Here is a 22187-nt window from a genome sequence, read left to right as displayed (position 1 = left end):
TGGTTCCCTTCCCCACTTGGCCCATCTAGCCTCCCGGGGTCGTTGCCCCCTTTCGGTGGACCCCCGGGGCCACCTCCGGTGGTCCCGGTACGTTACCGGTGACGCCCGAAACACTTCCGGTGTCCGAAACCATCCGTCCTATATATAAATGTTTACCTCCGGACCATTCCGGAGCTCCTCGTGACATCCGGGATCTCATCCGGGACTCCGAACAACTTGCTTCATCGAACCTTAAGTGTGTAGACCCTACGGGTTCGGGAGACAGGTAGACATGACCGAGACACCTCTCTGGCCAATAACCATCAGCGGGGTCTGGATACCCATGGTGGCTCCCACTTGCTCCACGATGATCTCATTGGATGAACCACGATGTCAAGGATTCAATCAATCCCATATACAATTCCCTTTGTATGTCGGTATAGAACTTGCCCGAGATTCGATCGTCGGTATACCTATACATTGTTCAATCTTGTTACCGGTAAGTCTCTTTACTCATTCCGTAGCACGTCATCGTGTGACTAACTCCTTAGTCACATTGAGCTCATGATGATGTTCTACCGAGTGGGCCTAGAGATACCTCTCTGTCACACGGAGTGACAAATCCCGATCTCGATTCGTGCCAACCCAACAGATACTTTCGGAGGTACCCGTAGTGCACCTTTATAGTCACCCAGTTACGTTGTGACGTTTGATACACCCAAAGCACTCCTACGGTATCCGGGAGTTGCACAATCTCACGGTTGAAGGAAAAGACACTTGACATTAGAAAAGCTTTAGCATACGAACAATACGATCTAGTGCTACGCTTAGGATTGGGTCTTGTCCATCACATTATTCTCCCAATGATGTGATCCCATTATGAATGACATCTAATGCCCATGACCAGGAAACCATGATCATCTATTGACTAACGAGCTAGCCAACTAGAGGCTTGCTAGGGACACATTGTGATCTATTTATTCACACATGTATTATTGTTTCCTGTTAATACAATTATAGCATGAACAATAGACGATTATCATGAACAAGGAAATTTGATAATAACCATTTTATTATTGCCTCTAGGGCATATTTCCAACACACATTTCGTATGGTGTCGTCTCAACGGATTTTGATGGTGCCCTATTTAAAGTGAATGCAGCTGTTTCTAATGCATAACCCCAAAACGATAACGGCAAATCGGTAAGAGAAATCATAGATCGCACCATCTCTAATAAAGTACGATTACGATGTTCGGACACACCATTACACTGTGGTGTTCCAGGCGGTGTCAACTGTGAAACAATTCCACATTGTCTTAAGTGAGCACCAAACTCGAAACTCAGATATTCACCCCCACGATCAGACCGTAGGAACTTGATCTTTTTGTTACGATGATTTTCAACTTCACTCTGAAATTGCTTGAACTTTTCAAATGTTGTAGACTTGTGCTTCATCAAGTAGACATAACCATATCTACTCAAATCGTTAGTGAAGGTGAGATAATAACGATATCTGCCGCCTGCCTCCACACTCTTCGGACCACACACATCGGTATGTATATTTTCCAACAAGTCACTTGCACGCTCCATTGTTCCGGAGAACAGAGTTTTAGTCATCTTGGCCATGAGGCATGGTTCACACGTGTCAAGTGAATCAAAGTCAAGTGACTCCAAAAGTCCATCGGTATGGAGTTTCTTCATGCGCTTTACACCAATATGACCTAAGCGGCAGTGCCATAAAAACATGGCACTATCATTGTTAACTCTAACTCTTTTGGTCTCAATGTTATGTATATGTGTATTATCACTATCAAGATTCAATATGAACAATCCTCTCACATTGGGTGCATGACCATAAAAGATATTACTCATAGAAATAGAACAACCATTATTCTCTGACTTAAACGAGTAACCATCTCGCAATAAACAAGATCCAGATATAATGTTCATGCTTAACGCAGGCACTAAATAACAATTATTTAAGTTCATAACTAATCCTGATGGTAACTGAAGTGAAACTGTGCCAACGGCGATTGCATCAACCTTGGAACCATTTCCCACGCGCATCGTCACTTCATCTTTCGCGAGCCTTCGCTTATTCCGCAGTTCCTGTTTTGAGTTGCAAATATGAGCAACAGAACCGGTATCGAATACCCAGGCACTACTACGAGAGCTGGTTAAGTACACATCAATAACGTGTATATCGAATATACCTGATTTTTCTTTGGCCGCCTTCTTATCAGCCAAATACTTGGGGCAGTTGCGCTTCCAGTGACCCATACCCTTGCAATAATAGCACTCCGTTTCAGGCTTAGGTCCAGCTTTGGGTTTCTTCGTCGGATTGGCAACAGGCTTGCCACTCTTCTTCGAATTACCCTTCTTTCCTTTGCCGTTTCTCTTGAAACTAGTGGTCTTATTCACCATCAACACTTGATGCTCTTTACGGAGTTTTGACTCTGTAACTTTCAGCATCGCGAACAACTCGCCGGGTGACTTCTTCATCCCTTGCATGTTGTAGTTCACCACAAAGCCCTTATAGCTTGGCGGCAGTGATTGAAGAATTATGTTAGTGATAGCCTCTTGCGGGAATTCAATCCCTAGCTCAGCTAGACGGTTTGAGTACCCAGACATTTTGAGCACATATTCACTTACACACGAATTCTCCTCCATCTTGCAAGCATAGAATTTATCGGAGGTCTCATATCTCTCGATCCGGGCGTTCTTTTGAAAGATAAACTTCAACTCCAGGAACATCTCATATGGTCCATGAAGCTCAAAGCGACGTTGAAGTCCCGGCTCTAAGCCATACAAGACTGCACATTGAACTACTGAGTAGTCCTCCTTATGTGTTAACCAAGCATTCTTAACATCTTGGTCAGCCGTAGCGGGAGGTTCATCTCCTAGCGCAGCATTAAGGACATAATCCTTCTTCCCAGCTTGCAGGAGCAACTTAAGATTACGAGCCCAGTATACAAAGTTTCTTCCATCATCTTTCAACTTAGCTTTCTCTAGGAACGTATTAAAATTCAGGGTGACTGTCGCGTGAGCCATTGATCTACAACACAAATATATTCAAAGTGGACTTAGACTATGTTCAAGATTATTAGAGTTTAACTTAATCAAATTAATTGCTAAAATCCCACTCAAAAAGTACATCTCTCTAGTCATTTGAGTGGTTCATGATCCAATTCCACTAGCTCAAGTCCGATCATCACGTGAGTTGAGGGTAGTTTCAGTGGTAAGCATCCCTATGCTAATCATATCAACTATATGATTCATGATCGACCTTTCGGTCTCATGTGTTCCGAGGCCATGTCTGCACATGCTAGGCTCGTCAAGCTTAACCCGAGTGTTCCGCGTGTGCAACTATTTTACACCCGTTGTATGTGAACGTTGAGTCTATCACACCCGATCATCATGTGGTGTCTCGAATCGACGAACTGTAGCAACAATGTACAGTCGGGGAGAACACAATTTCGTCTTGAAATTCCAGTGAGGGATCACCTCATAATTCTACCGTCGTTCTAAGCAAAATAAGGTGCATAAAAGGATTAACATCACATGCAATTCATAAGTGACATGATATGGCCATCATCACGTGCTTCTTGATCTCCATCACCAAAGCACCGATACGATCTTATTGTCACCGGCGCCACACCATGATCTCCATCAACGTGTCTCCATCGGGGTTGTCGTGCTACTCATGCTATTACTACTAACGCTACATCCTAGCAATATAGTAAACGCATATGCAAGCACAAACATTAGTTTAAAGACAACCCTATGGCTCCTGCCGGTTGCCGTACCATTGACGTGCAAGTCGATATTAAGTATTACAACATGATCATCTCATACATCCAATATATCACATCACATCGTCGGCCATATCACATCACAAGCATACCCTGCAAAAACAAGTTAGACGTCCTCTAATAGTTTTTGCATGTTTTACTTGGTGACCATGGTTATCTAGTAGGATCGCATCTTACTTACGCAAACACCACAACGGAGATATATGAATTGCTATTTAACCTCATCCAAGGACCTCCTCGGTCAAATCCGATTCAACTAAAGTTGGAGAAACCGACACTCGCCAGTCATCTTTGAGCAACGGGGTTGCTCGTAGCGATGAAACCAGTCTCTCGTAAGCGTACGAGTAATGTCGGTCCAAGCCGTTTCGATCCAACAATACCGCGGAATCAAGAAAAAACTAAGGAGGGCAGCAAATCGCACATCACCGCCCACAAAAACTTTTATGTTCTACTCGAGATTACATCTACGCATGAACCTAGCTCATGATGCCACTGTTGGGGAACGTCGCATGGGAAACAAAAAAAATTCCTACGCACAAGAAGACCTATCATGGTGATGTCCATCTACGAGAGGGGATTTCCGATCTACGTACCCTTGTAGATCGCACAGCAGAAGCGTTAATAAACGCGGTTGATGTAGTGGAACGTCCTCATGTCCCTCGATCCGCCCCGCGAACCATCCCACGAACCGTCCCTCGATTTGTCCCACAATCCGCTCCGATCTAGTGCCGAACGGACGGCACCTCCGTGTTCAGCACACGTACAGCTCGCCGATGATCTCGGCCTTCTTGATCCTGCAAGAGAGACGGATAGGTAGATGAGTTCTCCGGTAGTGTGACAGCGCTCCGGAGGTTGGTGGTGATCTAATCTCAGCAGGGCTCCGCCCGAGCTCCGCAGAAACGCGATCTAGAGGAAAAACCGTGGAGGTATGAGGTCTGGCTGCCGTGGAAAAGTTGTCTCAAATCAGCCCTAATACCTCAGTATATATAGGAGGGAGGGGAGGGGCCTTGCCTTGAGGCTCAAGGAGCCCCAAGGGGTTCGGCCGAAAAGGGGGAGGAGGAGTCCTCCTCCAATCCTAGTCCAACTAGGATTGGAAGGTGGAGTCCTTCTCTCTTTCCCCACTTCCCCCTTTTTTTCTCTCTTTGATTTTCTCTTATCCTGCGCAGGGGACTTCTTGGGCTTGCCCACCATCCAACTAAGGGCTGGTGCGGCACCCCTAAGGCCTATGGGCTTCCCCGGAGTGGGCTGCCCCCCGGTGAACATCCGGAACCAATTCGTCACTCCCGGTACATTCCCGGTAATGCCGAAAACTTTCCGGTAATCAAATGAGGTCATCCTAAATATCAATCTTCGTCTCTGAACCATTTTGGAAACCCTCGTGACGTCCGTGATCTCATCCGGGACTCCGAACAACATTCGGTAACCAATCATATAACTCAAATACGCATAAAACAACGCCGAACCTTAAGTGTGCAGACCCTGCGGGTTCGAGAACTATGTAGACATGACCCGAGGGACTCCTCGGTCAATATCCAATAGCGGGACCTGGATGCCCATATTGGATCCTACATATTCTACGAAGATCTTATCATTTGAACCTCAGTGCCAAGGATTCATATAATCCCATATGTCATTCCCTTTGTCCTTCGGTATGTTACTTGCCTGAGATTCGATCGTCAGTATCCGCATACCTATTTCAATATCGTTTACCGGCAAGTCTCTTTACTCGTTCCGTAATACAAGATCCCGTGACTTACAATAAGTCACATTGCTTGCGAGGCTTGTGGGTGATGTTGTATTATCGAGTAGCCCCGAGATACCTCTCCGTCACACGGAGTGACAAATCCCAGTCTTGATCCATACTAACTCAACGGACACCTTCGGAGATACGTGTAGAGCATCTTTATAGTCACCCAGTTACGTTGCGACGTTTGATGCACACAAGGTATTCCTCCGGTTTCAGTGAGTTATATGATCTCATGGTCATAGGAATAAATATTGACACGCAGAAAACAGTAGCAACAAAATGTCACGATCAACATGCTATGTCTATTAGTTTGGGTCTAGTCCATCACATGATTCACCCAATGATGTGATCCAGTTATCAAGGAACAACACCTTGTACATAATCAGAAGACCTTGACTATCCTTGATCAACTGGCTAGCCAACTAGAGGCTTGCTAGGGACAGTGTTTTGTCTATGTATCCACACATGTATCTAAGTCTTCATTCAATACAATTATAGCATGGATAATAAACGATTATCTTGATACAGGAATTATAATAATAACTTATTTATCATTGCCTCTAGGGCATAATTCCAACACTATATTCTGTGAGTCACTTGGGATTGACGTATGCTGGTCACTATGAGGAATCCAAAAGATCCAAGAACTAAAATCCTGCCTTCCACTAGGAGGAGAGGTAAGGAATTGCCATCTAGCTCTACACTTGATTCACCTTCAGTTTTGAGTAAGTTTGCAACTTCGCCTCCTGCTAGAAATCTTGATATGTCGCCTGTGCTTGATGATGCTACTTCTGCTGCCCATGATGCTTATGATGCTATGCTTGATACTATGCCTGATATTGCTTTGCCACTTGGTGCCCTTGATGCACATATTGCTAGAGTTGGTGCTAGATGTGATGATACTTCTGAAACTTCTGATAGTATTGAAGTAGAACCTGTTACTATGCCTGAATTGCCTGTTATGCCTGATACACGCTATGTTAAGGAGGGAGAGATGGCTGAGGATTTTCTTGCGTGTAAGGATAGCTATGATGTTGAGAAACTTCTGCGGAAGTGGAAAGAAAAATCTCTGAACGCTAGGATGAAATACGACCCGAAGTTTGCCACTTCGCCTATCTTTGTGACCGATAAGGATTATGAATTCTCTGTCGACCCTGAGTTAATCACTCTAGTCGAATATGATCCTTTTCACTGTTATGAGTCTGAAACGGTTGTAGCCCATCTTATCAAACTGCACGATATAGCCAACCTATTCACTAGTGAGGAAAAGATCCGCCACTACTACATGCTCAAGCTGTTTCCTTTCTCGCTAAAGGATGATGCTAAGACCTGGTTCACTTCTCTTGCTCCTGGTTGTGTGCGTAGTCCCCAGGATATGGTCTACTACTTCTCTGAAAAATATTTCCCTGCCCATAAGAAGCAAGTTGCCTTGCAGGAAATATACAACTTTGCTCAAGCTGAAGAAGAGAGTCTCCCACAAGCTTGGGGGAGGCTCATCCAGCTACTGAATGCTTTGCCTGATCACCCTCTTGAGAAGAATGAAATACTTGATATCTTCTATAATGGACTTACCGATGCTTCCAAAGACCACCTAGATAGTTATGCTGGTAGTGTTTTTAGGGAACGAACCGTAGAACAAGCTGAGATTCTGTTGAATAACATCTTGTGCAATGAGAATGCTTGGACTATTCCCGAACCACCTCCTAAGTCAAATCCGAAGAAAAGAGGTATTCTATTCCTCAGTCCTGAAGATATGCAAGAAGCCAAGAAATCTATGCGAGAGAAAGGCATTAAATCTAAAGATGTCAAAAATCTACCACCTATCGAAGAGATCCATGGTCTCGATAACCCGATACAGGTAGTAGAAGTAAATTCTCCGCGTAGGTTTGATGAGAGTGATATTCCTTTTGATAAACCTGCTAGCTTATGCATGGATGAATTTGATAACTTCGTTGCCAAACAACAGAGTTTCAATGATTATGTTAGCAGACAATTGGAAAAGAATGCTCGTATGCTTAGCCATTTAAGTGCTTGTGTGGACAGAAATGTCCATGATCTTAAGCTTCTGAGTAAACATGCTTCTATGGTTACTACTCAGGTAGAACAAGTACTTAAAGCTCACAATGACTTGCTCAATGAGTTGACAATTCCGTTAGAGTCGTTACTAGAGGCGGTAGAATGACCCAGGAACCTTTGTATCCTGAGGTTCATCCAAAGAGAATTGAACAAGATTCCCAAGGAGTTAGCACTGATGCACCTAGTCATCCTAGAAAGAAGAAGAAAGATGATAGGAACCTGCACGCTAGCAACCCTGTTGCTGGTACACCTGAGAGTCCAAACGAGGCCTCTGTCTCTGATGCTGAAACACAATCTGGTGATGAACATGAGCCTAATGATAATATCAATAGTGATGTTCATGTTGATACTCAACCTAGCAATGAAAAGGATGTGGAGATTGAACCTAGTGTTGATCTTGATAACCCACAGCCTAAGACTAGAAGATACGATAAGAATGGCTTCGCTGCTAGGAAGCACGGTAAAGAAAGGGAACCGTGGGTTCAGAAACCTATGCCCTTTCCTCCCAAACCATCCAATAAAAAGGATGATGAGGATTTTGAGCGATTCATTGAAATGATCAGACCTGTCTTTCTGCAAATGCGTTTGACAGATATGCTCAAAATGTCTCCGTATGCTAAGTACATGAAAGATATTGTGACTAATAAGAGGAGGATACCTGATCTTGAGATCTCCGCCATGCTTGCAAATTACACTTTCAAGGGTGGAACTCCGAAGAAACTAGGTGATCCTGGTGTGCCCACTATACCTTACTCCATTAAAGGCAACTACGTTAGAACTGCGTTGTGCGACCTTGGAGCCGGTGTTAGTGTTATGCCTCTCTCTCTTTATCGTAGACTTGAACTGGATAAGTTGATACCCATTGAAATCTCTCTACAAATGGCTGACAAATCAACTGCTTTCCCTATCGGCATTTGCGAGGATGTGCCTGTTGTGGTTGCTAACACCACTATCTTAACAGACTTTGTTATCTTGGATATTCCTGAGGACGATGCCATGGCGGTCATCCTCGGAAGACCCTTTTTAAACATCGCTGGGGCTGTTATAGATTGCAACAAAGGCAATGTCACTTTCCATGTCAACAGTAATGAGCATACGGTGCCCTTCCGAAGAAACAATATCGAGTACATTGCATCAATGCTATCGAAAAGACTTCATCGATTCCTATTCGGAGCTTTGAATGCCCTATTCCTCGTGGCAAGATGAAGTATGATTTGCTTGTTGGGGAAATACACATCCCCATTAATGTGACCTAGTGACTATTCGAGAATTCTCCGTTCTCTTTTTGCGATTCGAGAAAGTTTTGTCGACGGGATTTGATCAACCCCATTGACGGATTTCTTTCGATGACCATGAGATGGATGAATCGAGGAATCACAAACATCTGTTCCAAGCCTTCACTTTAGGTTGCTTAGAAGAAAAATGATATATTTATATTAGTTTTCCCTGTTTTTTGTTTTAGCGTCTGGTAGAAAAGTACCCCGAAAGTAAAAGTTCTCCCAACGCCATGAAAATCAAGTATGATTTTTTCTGGAATTTTTGAAAAATTCTGAGACGAAGAGCTTGTATGGGCCCCACACCAATGGGCCACAAGCCCTAGGGGCGCGGGCACCCCCCTGGCCACGCCACCCAGGCTTGTGGGGCCCACAGGCACCCCCTCCACTCATTCTTGCTCTCATCCGCTTCTCCTACCTCCAGAAAAAATTGTTTCGCAACTCAAACCCATGTTCTTGCTCCTCTTCCTTACGATAGCATGGTTCGCCATGACTTTCTTGATAGAGATATAAATAGAAGGATGATTTATAACCTGGTATTTAGTCAGGGTACTCATGAGACTATTACTTTGCCTGCTCCTTCTTTGTTCAATCTTCACGCAGGCAGGTACGCTATTATGCCCTCGAACATCTACACATATTGGGGCTTAGCCCAACCACACGTGCCCGTGCCCGAGCCACCAGTCGAGTACCAGACGCCAGTTTATCAGTGGGAGCCAGAAGAGCTCACACAGTAGTGGCATGCTCAGTCCAACCCGGAGTACCCCGGAGATGGTTATTTCCCTCGTGGGAGTAGACCAACTTAGGCCAAAAGCCTAAGCTTGGGGGAGTACGTGTTCTCACCGACTTTACATTCTTGCTTATGCTTTCACTTTATTAGCCGGTGTTCACACTTTGCCACTGTACCATCCATGCTAGTTTATTTTCTTTTTCTCATTTTCTTTTCGTGTGTGTGTCTAGTTTGAGAAAAAACAAAAAGATTTTCTTTTCTTCTTTTGCTTGTTGGGATCTTTCCCGTGTAAATAGTTTTCTTTTTCTTTGGGTCAAGGTAGAAGACCATGGTTACAATGTTTAGTGGCTCTTGCATGCATACATGTTTAGCTTTCATAGAGCCATATTACTTTGTCTTCTCCTTTGTGTTTGCCTGCAGATTCCAGCTTTTGTCCAATGCACGAGCATGCTTATTATTGTTCACATCGTTTGGTCGTGCAAGTGAAAGGCAATAATGACGATATATGATGAAGTGACTGAGCCTGGAAAAGCTGGTATGAACTCAATCTATTTTGTTTTTGTAAATATGACTAGCTCATCATGCCCGATTCAGCTTTGTTGTGAGAGAAACATGTTTCCAATGACAACTTAGAGATCATAGTTCCTTCTGCCATGCTTACTTAGCTAGGAGCTTATAATGGTTTGTCTTGGATGCCCGCATGAATGTTGAGATGACTGTGTTGTAGTATGATAGGATGGTATCCTCCTTTGAATGATTCAAGTGGCTTGACTCAGCGCGTGTTCACGCATGTAGTTGAAACAAAATCAACATAGCCTCTATGATGTTCATGTTCATGGTGATTTATGTCCTACTCATGCTTGCACTCAATGTTAGTTAATCTCAATGCATTTTGATGACTGTTGTCGCTCTCTAGTTGGTCGCTTCTCAGTCTTTTGCTAGCCTTCACTTGTACTAAGCGGGAATACTGCTTGTGCATCCACCCCCATAAACCCAAAGTTGTTCCATATGAGTCCACCATACCTACCTATGTGCGGTATCTACCTGCCGTTCCAAGTAAATTTGCATGTGCCACTCTCTAAATCTTCAAGAAATAATCTATTTTGCATGCCCAAACCGCTCATGTGGTGACATGGGGCTATTGGTATCTTCCGTGCTAGGCGTGTTATCCTCGATATGTGTTTATTCACTATCATTCACGAGAAAGGGGCCGGTAATTGGAATTCCCAGTTCCATGCTCAAATCGAAAAGATAATTGCAAACAAAACTCCCCCAGGATTGATGTTGGTTTGGACGGTACCCGAGGATTCGGCTAGCCGTGGAGTGTGATTGATTGGTGGTGGGGGAGTCAAAACTTTACTTTTCTATTTGGGAACCGCCTATAGCATGTGTAGCGTGGAAGATGTTGAGAACTCTTAGTCATTGCGTTGACAATGAAAGCATGCCACCCAAAATTATTATCTCTGTTTTCAAAGCTTGAGCTCTGGCACCTCTGCAAATCAATGCTTCCCTCTACGAAGGGCCTGTCTATTTATGTTCCTGTTGAGTCATCCACCTCTTACAAAAGCACCAATTAGAGAGCACCTCTGTCATTTTTATGCTTTGCTTTTAACTGTGTTGAGTATGACTATGACTGGATCTTCTTTGCCATGAATTACAATGTTTAGTCAGCCCTTGGTCTTTGAAGGTGCTCTGCATTTATGTTTTGCGGTCTCAGAAAGAGCTAGCGAGATGTCGTCTATTCGTACTGCTTCATGTTGTTTTGATTCAAGTGTTGACATTTGAGGCTTGTTCTTATTTGCTCGCTAGTTGATTATGCCATTGATATGAGTTTACCGTGAGACCTAGATGTAATTTGCTTATGTGGTTTGCTTGTGATCTTGCTAAAACTCTGGATATGAGTTAGACATAGTTGCAACAACAAGATCAAACAGAGTTCGTCAAAGTTTTTCTTTTGTCTCTTTCAGTTTGTCAACTGAATTGCTTGAGGACAAGCAAGGCTTTAAGCTTGGGGGAGTTGATACGTCTCCGTCGTATCTACTTCTCCGAACTCTTTTGCCCTTGTTTTGGACTCTAATTTGGATGACTTGAATGGAACTAACCCGGACTAACGTTGTTTTCAGCACAATTGCCATGGTGTTGTTTTTGTGCAGAAATAAAAGTTCTCGGAATGTCCTGAAAATTTACGGAGATTTTTTCTGGAATAAAAGAAAAATACCTGCGCAAAGATCCACCGGAGGGGGCGTGCCAGTGGGCTACAAGCCCACAGGCCGCGGCCACCCCCCTAGGCCACGCCGTGCAGGCTTGTGGGGCCCACGTGGCACCACCGCCCCCAAACTCAGCTCTATATCTTCCATTTCGCCCGGGAAAAAATCAGAGAGAAGGTTTCATCGCGTTTTGCGATACGGAGGTGCCGCCACATCCTGTTCTTCATCTCGAGGGCAGATCTGGAGTCCGTTTCGGGTTCCGGAGAGGGGAAATGGTCGCCATCATCATCATCAACCTTTCTCCATCGACAATTCCATGATGCTCTTCATCGTTCGTGAGTAATCTCATCGTAGGCTTGGTGGACGGTGATGAATTGGATGAGATCTATCATGTAATCGAGTTAGTTTTTGACGGGGATTGATCCCTAGTATCCACTATGTTCTAGATTGATGTTGCTACTACTTGTCTATGCTTAATGCTTGTCACTAGGGCCCGAGTGCCATGATTTCAGATCTGAACCTATTATGTTGTCGCCAATATATGTGTGTTTTAGATCCTATCTTGCAAGTTGTAGTCACCTACTATGTGTTATGACCCGGCAACCCCGGAGTGACAATAGCCGGAACCACTCCCGGAGATGACCATAGTATGAGGAGTTCATGTATTCACCGCGTGTTAATGCGTTGGTCCGGTTCTTTATTAAAAGCAGAACCTTAATATCCCGTAGTTTCCATTAGGACCCCGCTGCCACGGGAGGGATGGATAATAGATGTCATGCAAGTTCTTTTCCCTAAGCACGTATGACTACATACGGAATACATGCCTACATTAGATTGACGAACGGGAGCTAGTTACTTATCTCTCTGTGTTATAGTTGTTACATGATGAATCACATCCGTCATACTCATCCATCACCGATCCACTGCCTACGAGTCTTTTACCACTGGTCCTCGCTATGTTACTTTGTCTAGGCTTGTCCCTTGCTACAAAAGGGATTGGGCTACTCTGCTGCTACTGCTGTCACTTTGCCGCTACTGTTGCTACTGTTGTTACTCTACTGTTGTTCCTTGCTGCTCCGTTGTTACTTGTTGCAAGACTTTTCCAACACCGTTATCGGGGAAGAATATTTCCCGTCCACGGGCAACTTACTGGCGCCATTGATACAATAGTTAGGAATAGTGTGCCGTCAACAGATCGTTTCTGGCACCGTTGTTATCATACTACTTTGCTACTGATACTTTGCTCGTAGACACTAATCTTTCACGTGTGGTTGAATCTGATAAACTCAGCTGCTAATACTTGAGAATATTCTTTCGCTTCCCGTCGTGTGAACCAACAAATTTGGGTTGAATACTCTACCCTCGAAAACTGCTGCGATCCCATACGCTTGTGGGACATCAGTATGATCTATTAGTGTGTGGAAAATAAGCTTTGTACGAACCTGTGATGAGGAAGACATAAAAGGACAGACTGCATAATAAAGTTCTTTATCACACGAGGCAATATAAAGTGTCGTTCCTCCGCACTAAGAGGACACGCATCAAACCTCAAAAGCGCATGACAACCTCTGCTTCCCTCTGCGAAGGGCCTATCTTGTACCTTTACTTTTTGTCCCTGAAAGAGTCATGGTGATCTTCACCAATTCCTTGTTTCGCCTTTATCTTGGCTAACGTCATATGCTAGGGAAAGATCTATATTCATATGTCAACTTGGAGGTAAGTATTCATGAATTATTATTGTTGACATTACCCTTGAGGTAAGCAGTTGGGAGGCGAAACTATAAGCCCCTATCTTTCTCTGTGTCCAGCTGAAACTTTGATCTCATGAGTACCACGTGAGTTGTCGCATTTGTAGAGAACGAAAAGATGATTGAGTATGTGGATTTGCTTTACAAGCTCTTATTTGACTCTTTCTGATGTTGTGATAATTTGCAAATTGCTTCCATGACTAAAGGCTATCGGTTGTTACTTCTCGGTAAGGCTCTTGATCCATGCTTTACTTTGTGAAGGAATTGTCACTTTAGCATGAGAGATTATATGTTGGTATTGTTGTTCTGATCATGATCATGATGCATGCATGTTCGTATCTTGTTTTGTCGACACCTCTCTCCCTAAACATGTGGACATATTTATTGAGCTAGGCTTTCGCTTGAGGACAAGCGAAGTCTAAGCTTGGGGGGGTTGATACGTCCATTCTGCATCATGTTTTCATGTTGATATTTATCGCTTATTGGGCTGTTATTTCACTTCACGGTACAATATTTATGCCTTTTCTCTCTTATTTTGCAAGGTTTACATGAAGAGGGAGAATGCCGGCAGCTGGAATTCCGGCCTGAAAGTGGAGCAAGTTTGAGATACCTATTCTGCGCAACTCCAAACGCCGTAAAAATCAACAAGGATTGTTTTCCGGATTTCTAAAAAATACTAGGCCGAAGAAGCGCCAGAGGGGCGCCAGCAGGTGGCCATAAGCCTGCTAGGCGCGTCCACCCCCCTGGCCGCGCCTAGGGGGCTTGTGGGCAGCCTGCTCGCCCACTGGCCCCCCGCTTATGCTATATGAAGGGTTTCGACCGAAAAAAATCAAGGAGGAGATTTTTCATGGATTCGCCGCCGCCACGAGGCGGAACTTGAGCAGAACCAATCTAGAGCTCCGGCAGGACGATCCTGCCGGGGAAACTTCCCTCCCGGAGGGGGAAATCGTCGCCATCGTCATCACCAACACTCCTCTCATCGGAGGGGACTCGTCACCATCAACATCTTCATCAGCACCTTCTCATCTCCAAACCGTAGTTCATCACTTGTAACCAATCTCCGTCTCGCAACTCCGATTGGTACTTGTAAGGTTGCTAGTAGTGTTAATTACTCTTTGTAGTTGATGCTAGTTGGATTATTTGGTGAAAGAGTTTATGTTCAGATCCTTGATGCTACTCATTACCTCTCTGGTCATGAATATGATTAGGCTTTGTGAGTAGTTACTTTTGCTCATGAGGACATGGGATAAGTCATGCTAATAGTAGTCATGTGAATTTGGTATTCGTTCGGTATTTTGATGTGTTGTATGTTGTTTTTCCTCTAGTGGTGTTATGTGAACGTCGACTACATAACACTTCACCATTATTTGGGCTTAGAGGAAGGCATTGGGAAGTAGTAAGTAGATGATGGGTTGCTAGAGTGACAGAAGCTTAAACCCTAGTTTATGCGTTGCTTCGTAAGGGGCTGATTTGGATCCACTAGTTTAATGCTATGGTTAGACTTTGTCTTAATTCTTCTTTCGTAGTTGTGGATGCTTGCGAGAGGGGTTAATCATAAGTGGGATGATTGTCCACGTAAGGGCAGTACCCAAGCGCCGGTCCACCCACATATCAAACTATCAAAGTAACGAACGTGAATCATATGAACATGATGAAAACTAGCATGACAGAAATTCTCGTGTGTCCTCGGGAGCGTTTTTCCTCCTATAAGACTTTGTCCAGGCTTGTCCCTTGCTAAAAAAGGGATTGGGCCACTTTGTTGCACCGTTGCTACTTTTGTTACTTGTTGCTTGCTACGAATCATCTCACCACACAATCACTTGTTACCGGTAATTTCAGTGCCTGCAGATTTGACCTTGCTGAAAACCACCTGTCAGATCCTTCTGTTCCTCGTTGGGTTCGACACTCTTACTTATCGAAAGGACTACGATTGATCCCCTATATTTGTGGGTCATCACCCACCGCATTGGCTCCTGCATCTTCAATGCCGATGCGGGTGTCCTAGACTCCGGCGCCCTGCGTCTCCTCCTCAGTTCGGCCTCGAGCTCGAGCCCCATCCCTCGAGCAGATCGGCAACTGAGTTTCTGCAACAATGATGTTGTTGCGATTGACGGCGGCAAAACTAGTGCAAGTAGGCGCAATGACGAGTTTCCGCAACTTTGTCTTTGTTTCAAAAAATTAGAACAAATATCTTGTTGCAAAAGTTTCTGCAACCTCACGTATGTTGCAAAAAAATTCTGCAACATGGCCTTTGTTGCAAACGTTTCTTCCGGAACAGTACCTATGTTGCAGAAACATGGAGAAAATAATTTTGCATCTTGACCTATGTTGCAAAAGTTTTCTGCAACATGACCTTTGTTTCAAAAGTTTCTTTCGCAACAGTACCTATATTGCAAAAAGACGAAGGAAAAAAATTCTGCAACCTGACCTATGTTGTAAAAGTTTTCTGCAACGTAACCTTTGTTGCAAAAGTTTTGTGGCACAACCTCTGATTCAAATGTTACCGCGATATTACCTCTGTTGCAAAAGTGAAGAACGCCGTTCGGCCACTCGATCACACAGGATCAGACGGCTCATGACCGGACTGATCTTTTAAAAAGATTAGCCGATGAATGCGTAATAACCCCATTTAAATATGATGCTAAAACCCATCTTCAAAGTCTTAGGGCCTTAGATGGCCTTCCGTGAAGGTGTGGTTTCCGCGGACATAACACGAAAATCAAAAGGAGGTCCTCAACAGACATTTGAGCTCACAGATCACCCGAAATGGCATGATTAGATCATGGACGGTGACACAATGGCATGTTCAATGTTTTGGCATTTGTCTTGAACAAACCGCGTAGTTGGATGGCTTTCATGATCGATGTTGTCTCGAGATGCAGGGGATTTTTTTTTGCAAACACGCACGAAGCATATCATTCTATTGATAAAGGGTAGAAAGTACAAGGTGTTGTCTCTCGTGATGTGTACGTTAGAAGGTGCTTCCGAGAGCGTGTTCAAGCATTAGAGTGGAAAGGGGGGGGGGTTCCTCAGACCCTTACAATTAGGGTTTCAGGTTACATGAATGGTTACGCGTGACCCTCTAACACCGGCTCTCATCCTTGTATGACCTTCCTCCTAGATGGTGTGCACCAGGTAGGTATGCGACCACATGATGCCATCGAAGATGCATGCATTGCGATGTTTCCAGATTGTTCAAGTGGCCAAAGCGATTAGTGAGACGATGCCCTTGCGGTGGCTTGATGTGGATTAATGCATGACAAACGTCCACCATGCTGCAAGGAATGCAAAGGTTGCTTGTGTGAAAGAGAGGCCTGCAAAAACGAAAACTTGTAAGGGTTAGGGTTTCTCGTAGTGCGTATCCATTGACGACATGCACTTTTTGATTCATAAGAGAATTGTCAATTCTCGTAAGATATTCTTCGGTCTTACTCAAAATGTCCATTCTTCAATTCAAATTCAAAATTTTCACGATCTTTAAAAAAGTAGACTAAACGGACGAGGACAAAGAGAGAGGCCCACAAGTGTTCAACGCTGAAGACAACCAATTGCTCGAGGGCGTTGATCCTTAGGCGCATGTGCATGAAGAATTATCGGCTGCCATGAACAAGGTCAGGCCGACTCTAGTAGGGTAGCGGTGACAACAACGTGTCGGCGACTTGTTTTGGCGGCGGTAGTGGTAGGATTTTGATATAATTTGTTACGTTTGGGGTGCTTTGCAGTAAACTTATATAATAGATTTGGGTCTTTTTTGTAAAAAAAAATGTGTACAAATGATTGCTAAATTAGTAATGAGTATACTAAGTAGAAGAAGGTAGTGCATGTGCATGCACTATGCGCCATGTTTAGAAGAAACAATGGCCAAGTAGGCAGAACGGGAAAGGGGTCTCCACCGCGGTCCCACTATCAGTTAGGCCCATGCCGCTGGCGCTGCCGCCGCCCTCGATCTCCGGCACCTGCCGCACCCCGTAGCTCGCGGAGGGCTGCTCGAAGGTTGTGAGTTTCAGTGGCGCCATCGGCTCCGCCCATTGCCGGACTCTAGCTCCGGCCATGGCCGCGTCGCCGAGAGCCAATGGCGGTGAAGGTGCCGGCTGAAGTGCAACGGGAAAGGAAGTAAAATCACGGGAAGGGAACTGCATGCGCTGGCGCTGTTTCTCGGGTGCCTGTTGGAGAAGGCGGGGGGACGTGGCCTTGGGATCCTCGTCGAGCCTGGCGAGAAAGGGCATGAGCCGGTCACTCCGCCGCTCCGTCGCCTGCAGTCGCCGGCTCATCCGCGCAAGCTGCTCCCCGATAGCCGTCTGCTGCTGCCGCAGCCTCTGAACCTCCTCGAGCAGCGCCTCCTTCCCCTCGTCGTCCTCTTCCTCCTCCACTTCCTCTCCTATATTGGCCATCACGTGCTGCTCGCCGCCGCCGCCGCCGCCGACTACAGACGAGCAAGAGGTCTCGCCGCGCTTCTTCTTGCGGCGCACGATGCGCAGCAGAAGGTGCGTCTGGCCGCGCAGGAATGACTCGTGCGCGAACTCCCATCGGTCCGGGTGCACCTTCCGGAAGCCCTGCATAACAATCGCACAGTCGCACCCGCAAATTAAGCTAGAAGGTATTTCCTTCAAGCAAGTGTATGAAGTGTACAGTGCACGTACAAGCTGGAGAAAGGGTACTCACGTAAGAGTTGAGCTGGCGGACGAAGCTGGAGAAGTTGCCGTGCTTGAAGAAGCATGGGAGGAGGTGCCGCGAGAAGCCGGCGACGTCGGCGACGAGGAAGCTGTTGTTGTCCGTCCCCCACCTGACGAGCGCGTCCGTCCTAGGGTCGCAAACCATCTGGTACGTCTTGGCCACGAACGGCGCCGTCTGGAGCTCGCCGATCAGCCCCAGCGCGAGCTCCGTGTGGAGGCCGTCCATCCTAGCTATATCCTATGTTGCTGCTGCCTTCTTCTCCCCACCGCCACCAGGACCGCGCGGAGGATCTCAGACACTGGGAGTTCCGTCTACTCTACTCCCTCACTCCCGGACGTCAAAATCCCTCAAAAGGCAGGCAGACAGGTGTGGTGTGATTGCTCTCGCAGAGAGGGGCCTGGCGCTGGCCAATTTTATGCGTGACAGGAGGACGCTAAACGCCTAAACTAATACTGTAACCCGCGTGATGAGCTCACAGTATAATTGACGTCTGCGGGCTTGGAAAACTGGACATAATCCTTCACACACTACTAGTAGCATGTCGATCGATCCCCAGCCTTCTTGGCGTCGCCATCGCGTTGTGGTGATAGATCATTGATACACCGTGCCGCCTCTTGGACCAGAGCGTGCTCCAACAGTGCAGAAAATGATAACCTAAGCACCAAAACCCAGCTAACCCAACTGCCTCGACCATGTCGACGTACGTGCGGTCTCTCTCAAGCTTGTTCCTCTCGATCTCGCCGCGGAGTAGGAGCTTAGCATATGCATGCCAGGTTGTCCGCTTGTGCGTGCTCTCGTTCCTCTCCTGGCACTGTGTTGGTAATGCGATCGATCGCCTAGCTCGATCAACTGTACAAACACTATGCTTCCCTTGAAGTAGCACATAGTATGACGACAACGCAACAAATATGGACTGTGCTTGTAGTAACAAAATATGGGTGCTGGGCCTGCGCTTGAGCTTTACGGGAGTAGGACGGACGCTATGATGCAGGCGCGCTCTCTTCGAAAATATCTTGTCTCCTCCAATGCTTTTGGGATGGATATGGGAGCAACTGGGACCGGTGGTGCTGCCTCCTCGCGTTTGGCTGGTTCCAAAACTTGGCTATCTCCTTGACCCTGTTTCCAAAATGGGGATGTACCTGGTAAGTAGTCATCTTGTGTCCATGTGCTCTTTACCAACTAGCACTAGCCCAATAATTGATGTAGCACTAGTTACTTACGGCTTGATTAGTTATCTCCACGTTTTTTTTGCCTATTCGCATTTGTGGCTGAGTTCAGTCTGGCGGAGTGAATACAGGCCAAAAAAAACATGTTATGCACATAATTGGGTTGTCTACATATGCGGTGCATGCATTAGGGAAACAACTCCTCCCCCGACGTTTGTTTGTCTGTATTGGACTATGTTGATGCACAAGGTCTGTCATGACATTTTGGGGTCCCGACGTGAGACTAAACTTTGGGGCCTTTAATACAACATAATAACAATAATAATGTATATAAATATGTACTATGGGAGTATATGAGATATTATCAATAACACTTGAATGCATCCGAACTCAGTATGCATATTAAGAAGTAATGTATATATATTATATAAATTTACTGCAAAGCACCTTAAACATAACAATATCAAAGTCCTACCACTACCGTCGCCAGAACAAGTCGCCGACACGTTGTTGTCACCTCTACCCTACCAGAGCCGGCCTGACCTTGAGAAATAATTGCGGAAGGAGAAAATGTATACTCCCTTAGTGTAGTGTAAAGAAAAAGGTTATTCATTATGGGATGGAAGGGTAGCTTTATTTTCGCTTTTGGATATGTTCCAAAACTTACTGAATGCCATACTTTGAGTATTTTTATTTCAGAACAGCGCCGACTTCCTCGGCCTTCTCGCAGACAAGCTCCCAGGTGTCTTGGACGTGCCGCATCTGTATCATGGCTCCGCCCACCGCCATACGGATAACAAACTTGCCGTCCACCACGAAGTGCGTCATGAACGCCCGCCCGCTCCCGTTCACCGCCACGAGCAGCCTGCGGTTCAAGCCATCAACGGCATCATCGTCGCCTTCGTGCCTTGGACGGAGGCGGAAGGTCACGAGGGAGAACCTCGTCGGAGCTACCACCTCGAACCGCCCGTCGGCCTCCAGCGCCTGCTCGAACCACCTGGCCATCTCGACGTGCCGCCGTACGTACGCCCGCATGCCCGCGCCGCCGTACCGGCGCAGGACCACCCATAGCTTCATGGCGCGGAAGGGCCGCGACAACGCGATCTGCCAGTCCTTGTAGTCGACCACGCCTGCGCCTGCTGCACTTTCTTCTGTGACGTTGGTGAGGTACTCTGGATTGGTGGACAGTGCGGAGGTGAGCGCGGCCGGGCTCGCCACCCACAGGCAGCAGCAGTCCATGTTGGTGAGGAACCACTTGTGCGGGTTCATGCTCACCGACTCCGCGAGCTCGACGCCGTCGATGTGATGCTGGAACTCGGGGCAGATCAGGGCGCTGCCGGCGTACGCGGCGTCGACGTGCAGCCACATGCCGTGGTTTCGCGCCAGCTCGCCGAGATCGCGCACCGGGTCGACCGCGCCGAGCCCGGTCGTGCCGACCGTGGCGCACAAGTACAGCGGCACGAGCCCGCTGGCCACGTCGGCCTCCACCGCGTCGCGGACGCTGTCCGCGGTGAGGCCGTAGCCCGACGCCGCCGTCGTCGGGATGACGCGGAAGTTGGACCGCGGGATCCCCACGATCCTCGCGCCCTTCTGGAACGTGCAGTGGCTCTGGTCCGAGGCGTAGACCACCAGCCTCAGGATGCCCTCGTCGCCGAGCCTGCTCAGCGCGCGATCGCGCGCGGCCGCGAGCGTGCACACCACGGCCTCGCAGGTGCTCCCGTGCAGCACGCCGCCGCCGCCGCCGGAGAAGAGGAGACGGTCCGTGAGGCCCGCCAGCTTGCCCATCCAGTCCACCACGGCGCACTCGAGCTCGGTTGCGGCCGGCGAGGCGGCCCGCATGAAGGGTACAATGTTGAGCCCGGTGGAGAGCATCTCGCCGGCGAACCCGGCGGTGCTGGCGTTCATCGGGAAGTAGGCAAAGAACCTGGGGCCCTGCCAGTGCGTCAGTGCCGGGACGATGTGAGTCCGTACCTCCTCCAGTATCACCTCCATCGGCTCGCCGTTCTCGGGCGGCGCGTCGGGTAGAAGAGCACGGAGGCGCCCTGGCAGGGCCTGGGGCTGGACCGGATACGTCTCGACGTCACGGTAGTAGTCGGCGAGGAAGCTGATCACGGCGCGCGACTCCCCGGTGAAGGTCTCGGGGTCCAGTGACGATAGCGCGTCGAATGGTGCTCCACCCGTCGCCATGGTAGGTACACGTACACGTGTGAGAAGCAAACGCGGCCTGCTATGCTATTTTCTCTGTGATTGGTCTCGGGCTTTTGGCAATGGTTACTAGTGTGCTCATCGTGCAGGCTTTATATAGTATAGTTACCCGTACCGTAATAAGTTCGCCGAACACTGTATCAGGTCCATCCATCTAACATGCAGGTCAAATCACTAGGTTGTTTGTAGGATTTTTTCACTCTTTTGAGTGCAAGTTAATTACATAACGAACTCGTTTGGAAAGAATTTCACGTTTTGACCCTTTTGAAAACGTCATAGGCCGTGGCGTTGTAGGTCTTATGTCAAACGCCAGTCTACTGGACATTGCAGGCCTCATGTGCAACGCTAGTCTACTGAACGTTGGAGGCCTTACCAGAAACGTCAAGCATGCTGGCGTTGCAGACCCAAGCAGAAACGCCAAGCCTACTGACGTTTCCTTAGTCCAGTACCCCAATTTCAGAATTTTTCATAGTTCATAGTTCACTTCCTCCATACCATAATTCAACAGACATATTGGGGGTCATAGTTCATAGTTCACTTCCTCCATACCAATCCTAGGGGTGCAAG

General features: G+C 46.8%; 2 protein-coding genes across 2 annotated transcripts; both read right to left on the bottom strand.

The window, feature by feature from the left end:
* Positions 1 to 17323: 17323 nt before the first annotated feature.
* On the bottom strand, positions 17324 to 18474 carry LOC123440598 (heat stress transcription factor C-1a-like). The gene is made up of 2 exons (XM_045117163.1): positions 18238 to 18474; positions 17324 to 18128 (listed from the first exon to the last, which is right to left on the bottom strand). Exons 1-2 carry the CDS (start codon positions 18472 to 18474, stop codon positions 17421 to 17423), a joined length of 945 nt encoding a protein of 314 aa, XP_044973098.1. The 3' UTR covers positions 17324 to 17420.
* Positions 18475 to 19896: 1422 nt separating this feature from the next.
* Positions 19897 to 21671, bottom strand: LOC123440597 (tyrosine decarboxylase 1-like). The gene has a single exon (XM_045117162.1). It carries the CDS (start codon positions 21600 to 21602, stop codon positions 20106 to 20108), a length of 1497 nt encoding a protein of 498 aa, XP_044973097.1. The 5' UTR covers positions 21603 to 21671; the 3' UTR covers positions 19897 to 20105.
* Positions 21672 to 22187: the final 516 nt, after the last annotated feature.

Source organism: Hordeum vulgare, chromosome 3H (assembly GCF_904849725.1).
Source record: "Hordeum vulgare subsp. vulgare chromosome 3H, MorexV3_pseudomolecules_assembly, whole genome shotgun sequence".
NCBI classification, from domain to species: Eukaryota; Viridiplantae; Streptophyta; class Magnoliopsida; order Poales; family Poaceae; genus Hordeum; species Hordeum vulgare.
This window is presented reverse-complemented; position numbering and strand designations above follow the sequence as displayed.

What these genes read in the sequence shown, in the direction of transcription:
- LOC123440598 (XM_045117163.1), bottom strand. Translation starts at nt 18,474, where the DNA reads ATGGACGGCCTCCACACGGAGCTCGCGCTGGGGCTGATCGGCGAGCTC. An exon ending in TCCGCCAGCTCAACTCTTAC is followed by an intron (nt 18,129 to 18,237) that starts GTGAGTACCCTT and finishes ATTGTTATGCAG; the next exon opens with GGCTTCCGGAAGGTGCACCC.
- LOC123440597 (XM_045117162.1), bottom strand. Translation starts at nt 21,602, where the DNA reads ATGGCGACGGGTGGAGCACCATTCGACGCGCTATCGTCACTGGACCCC.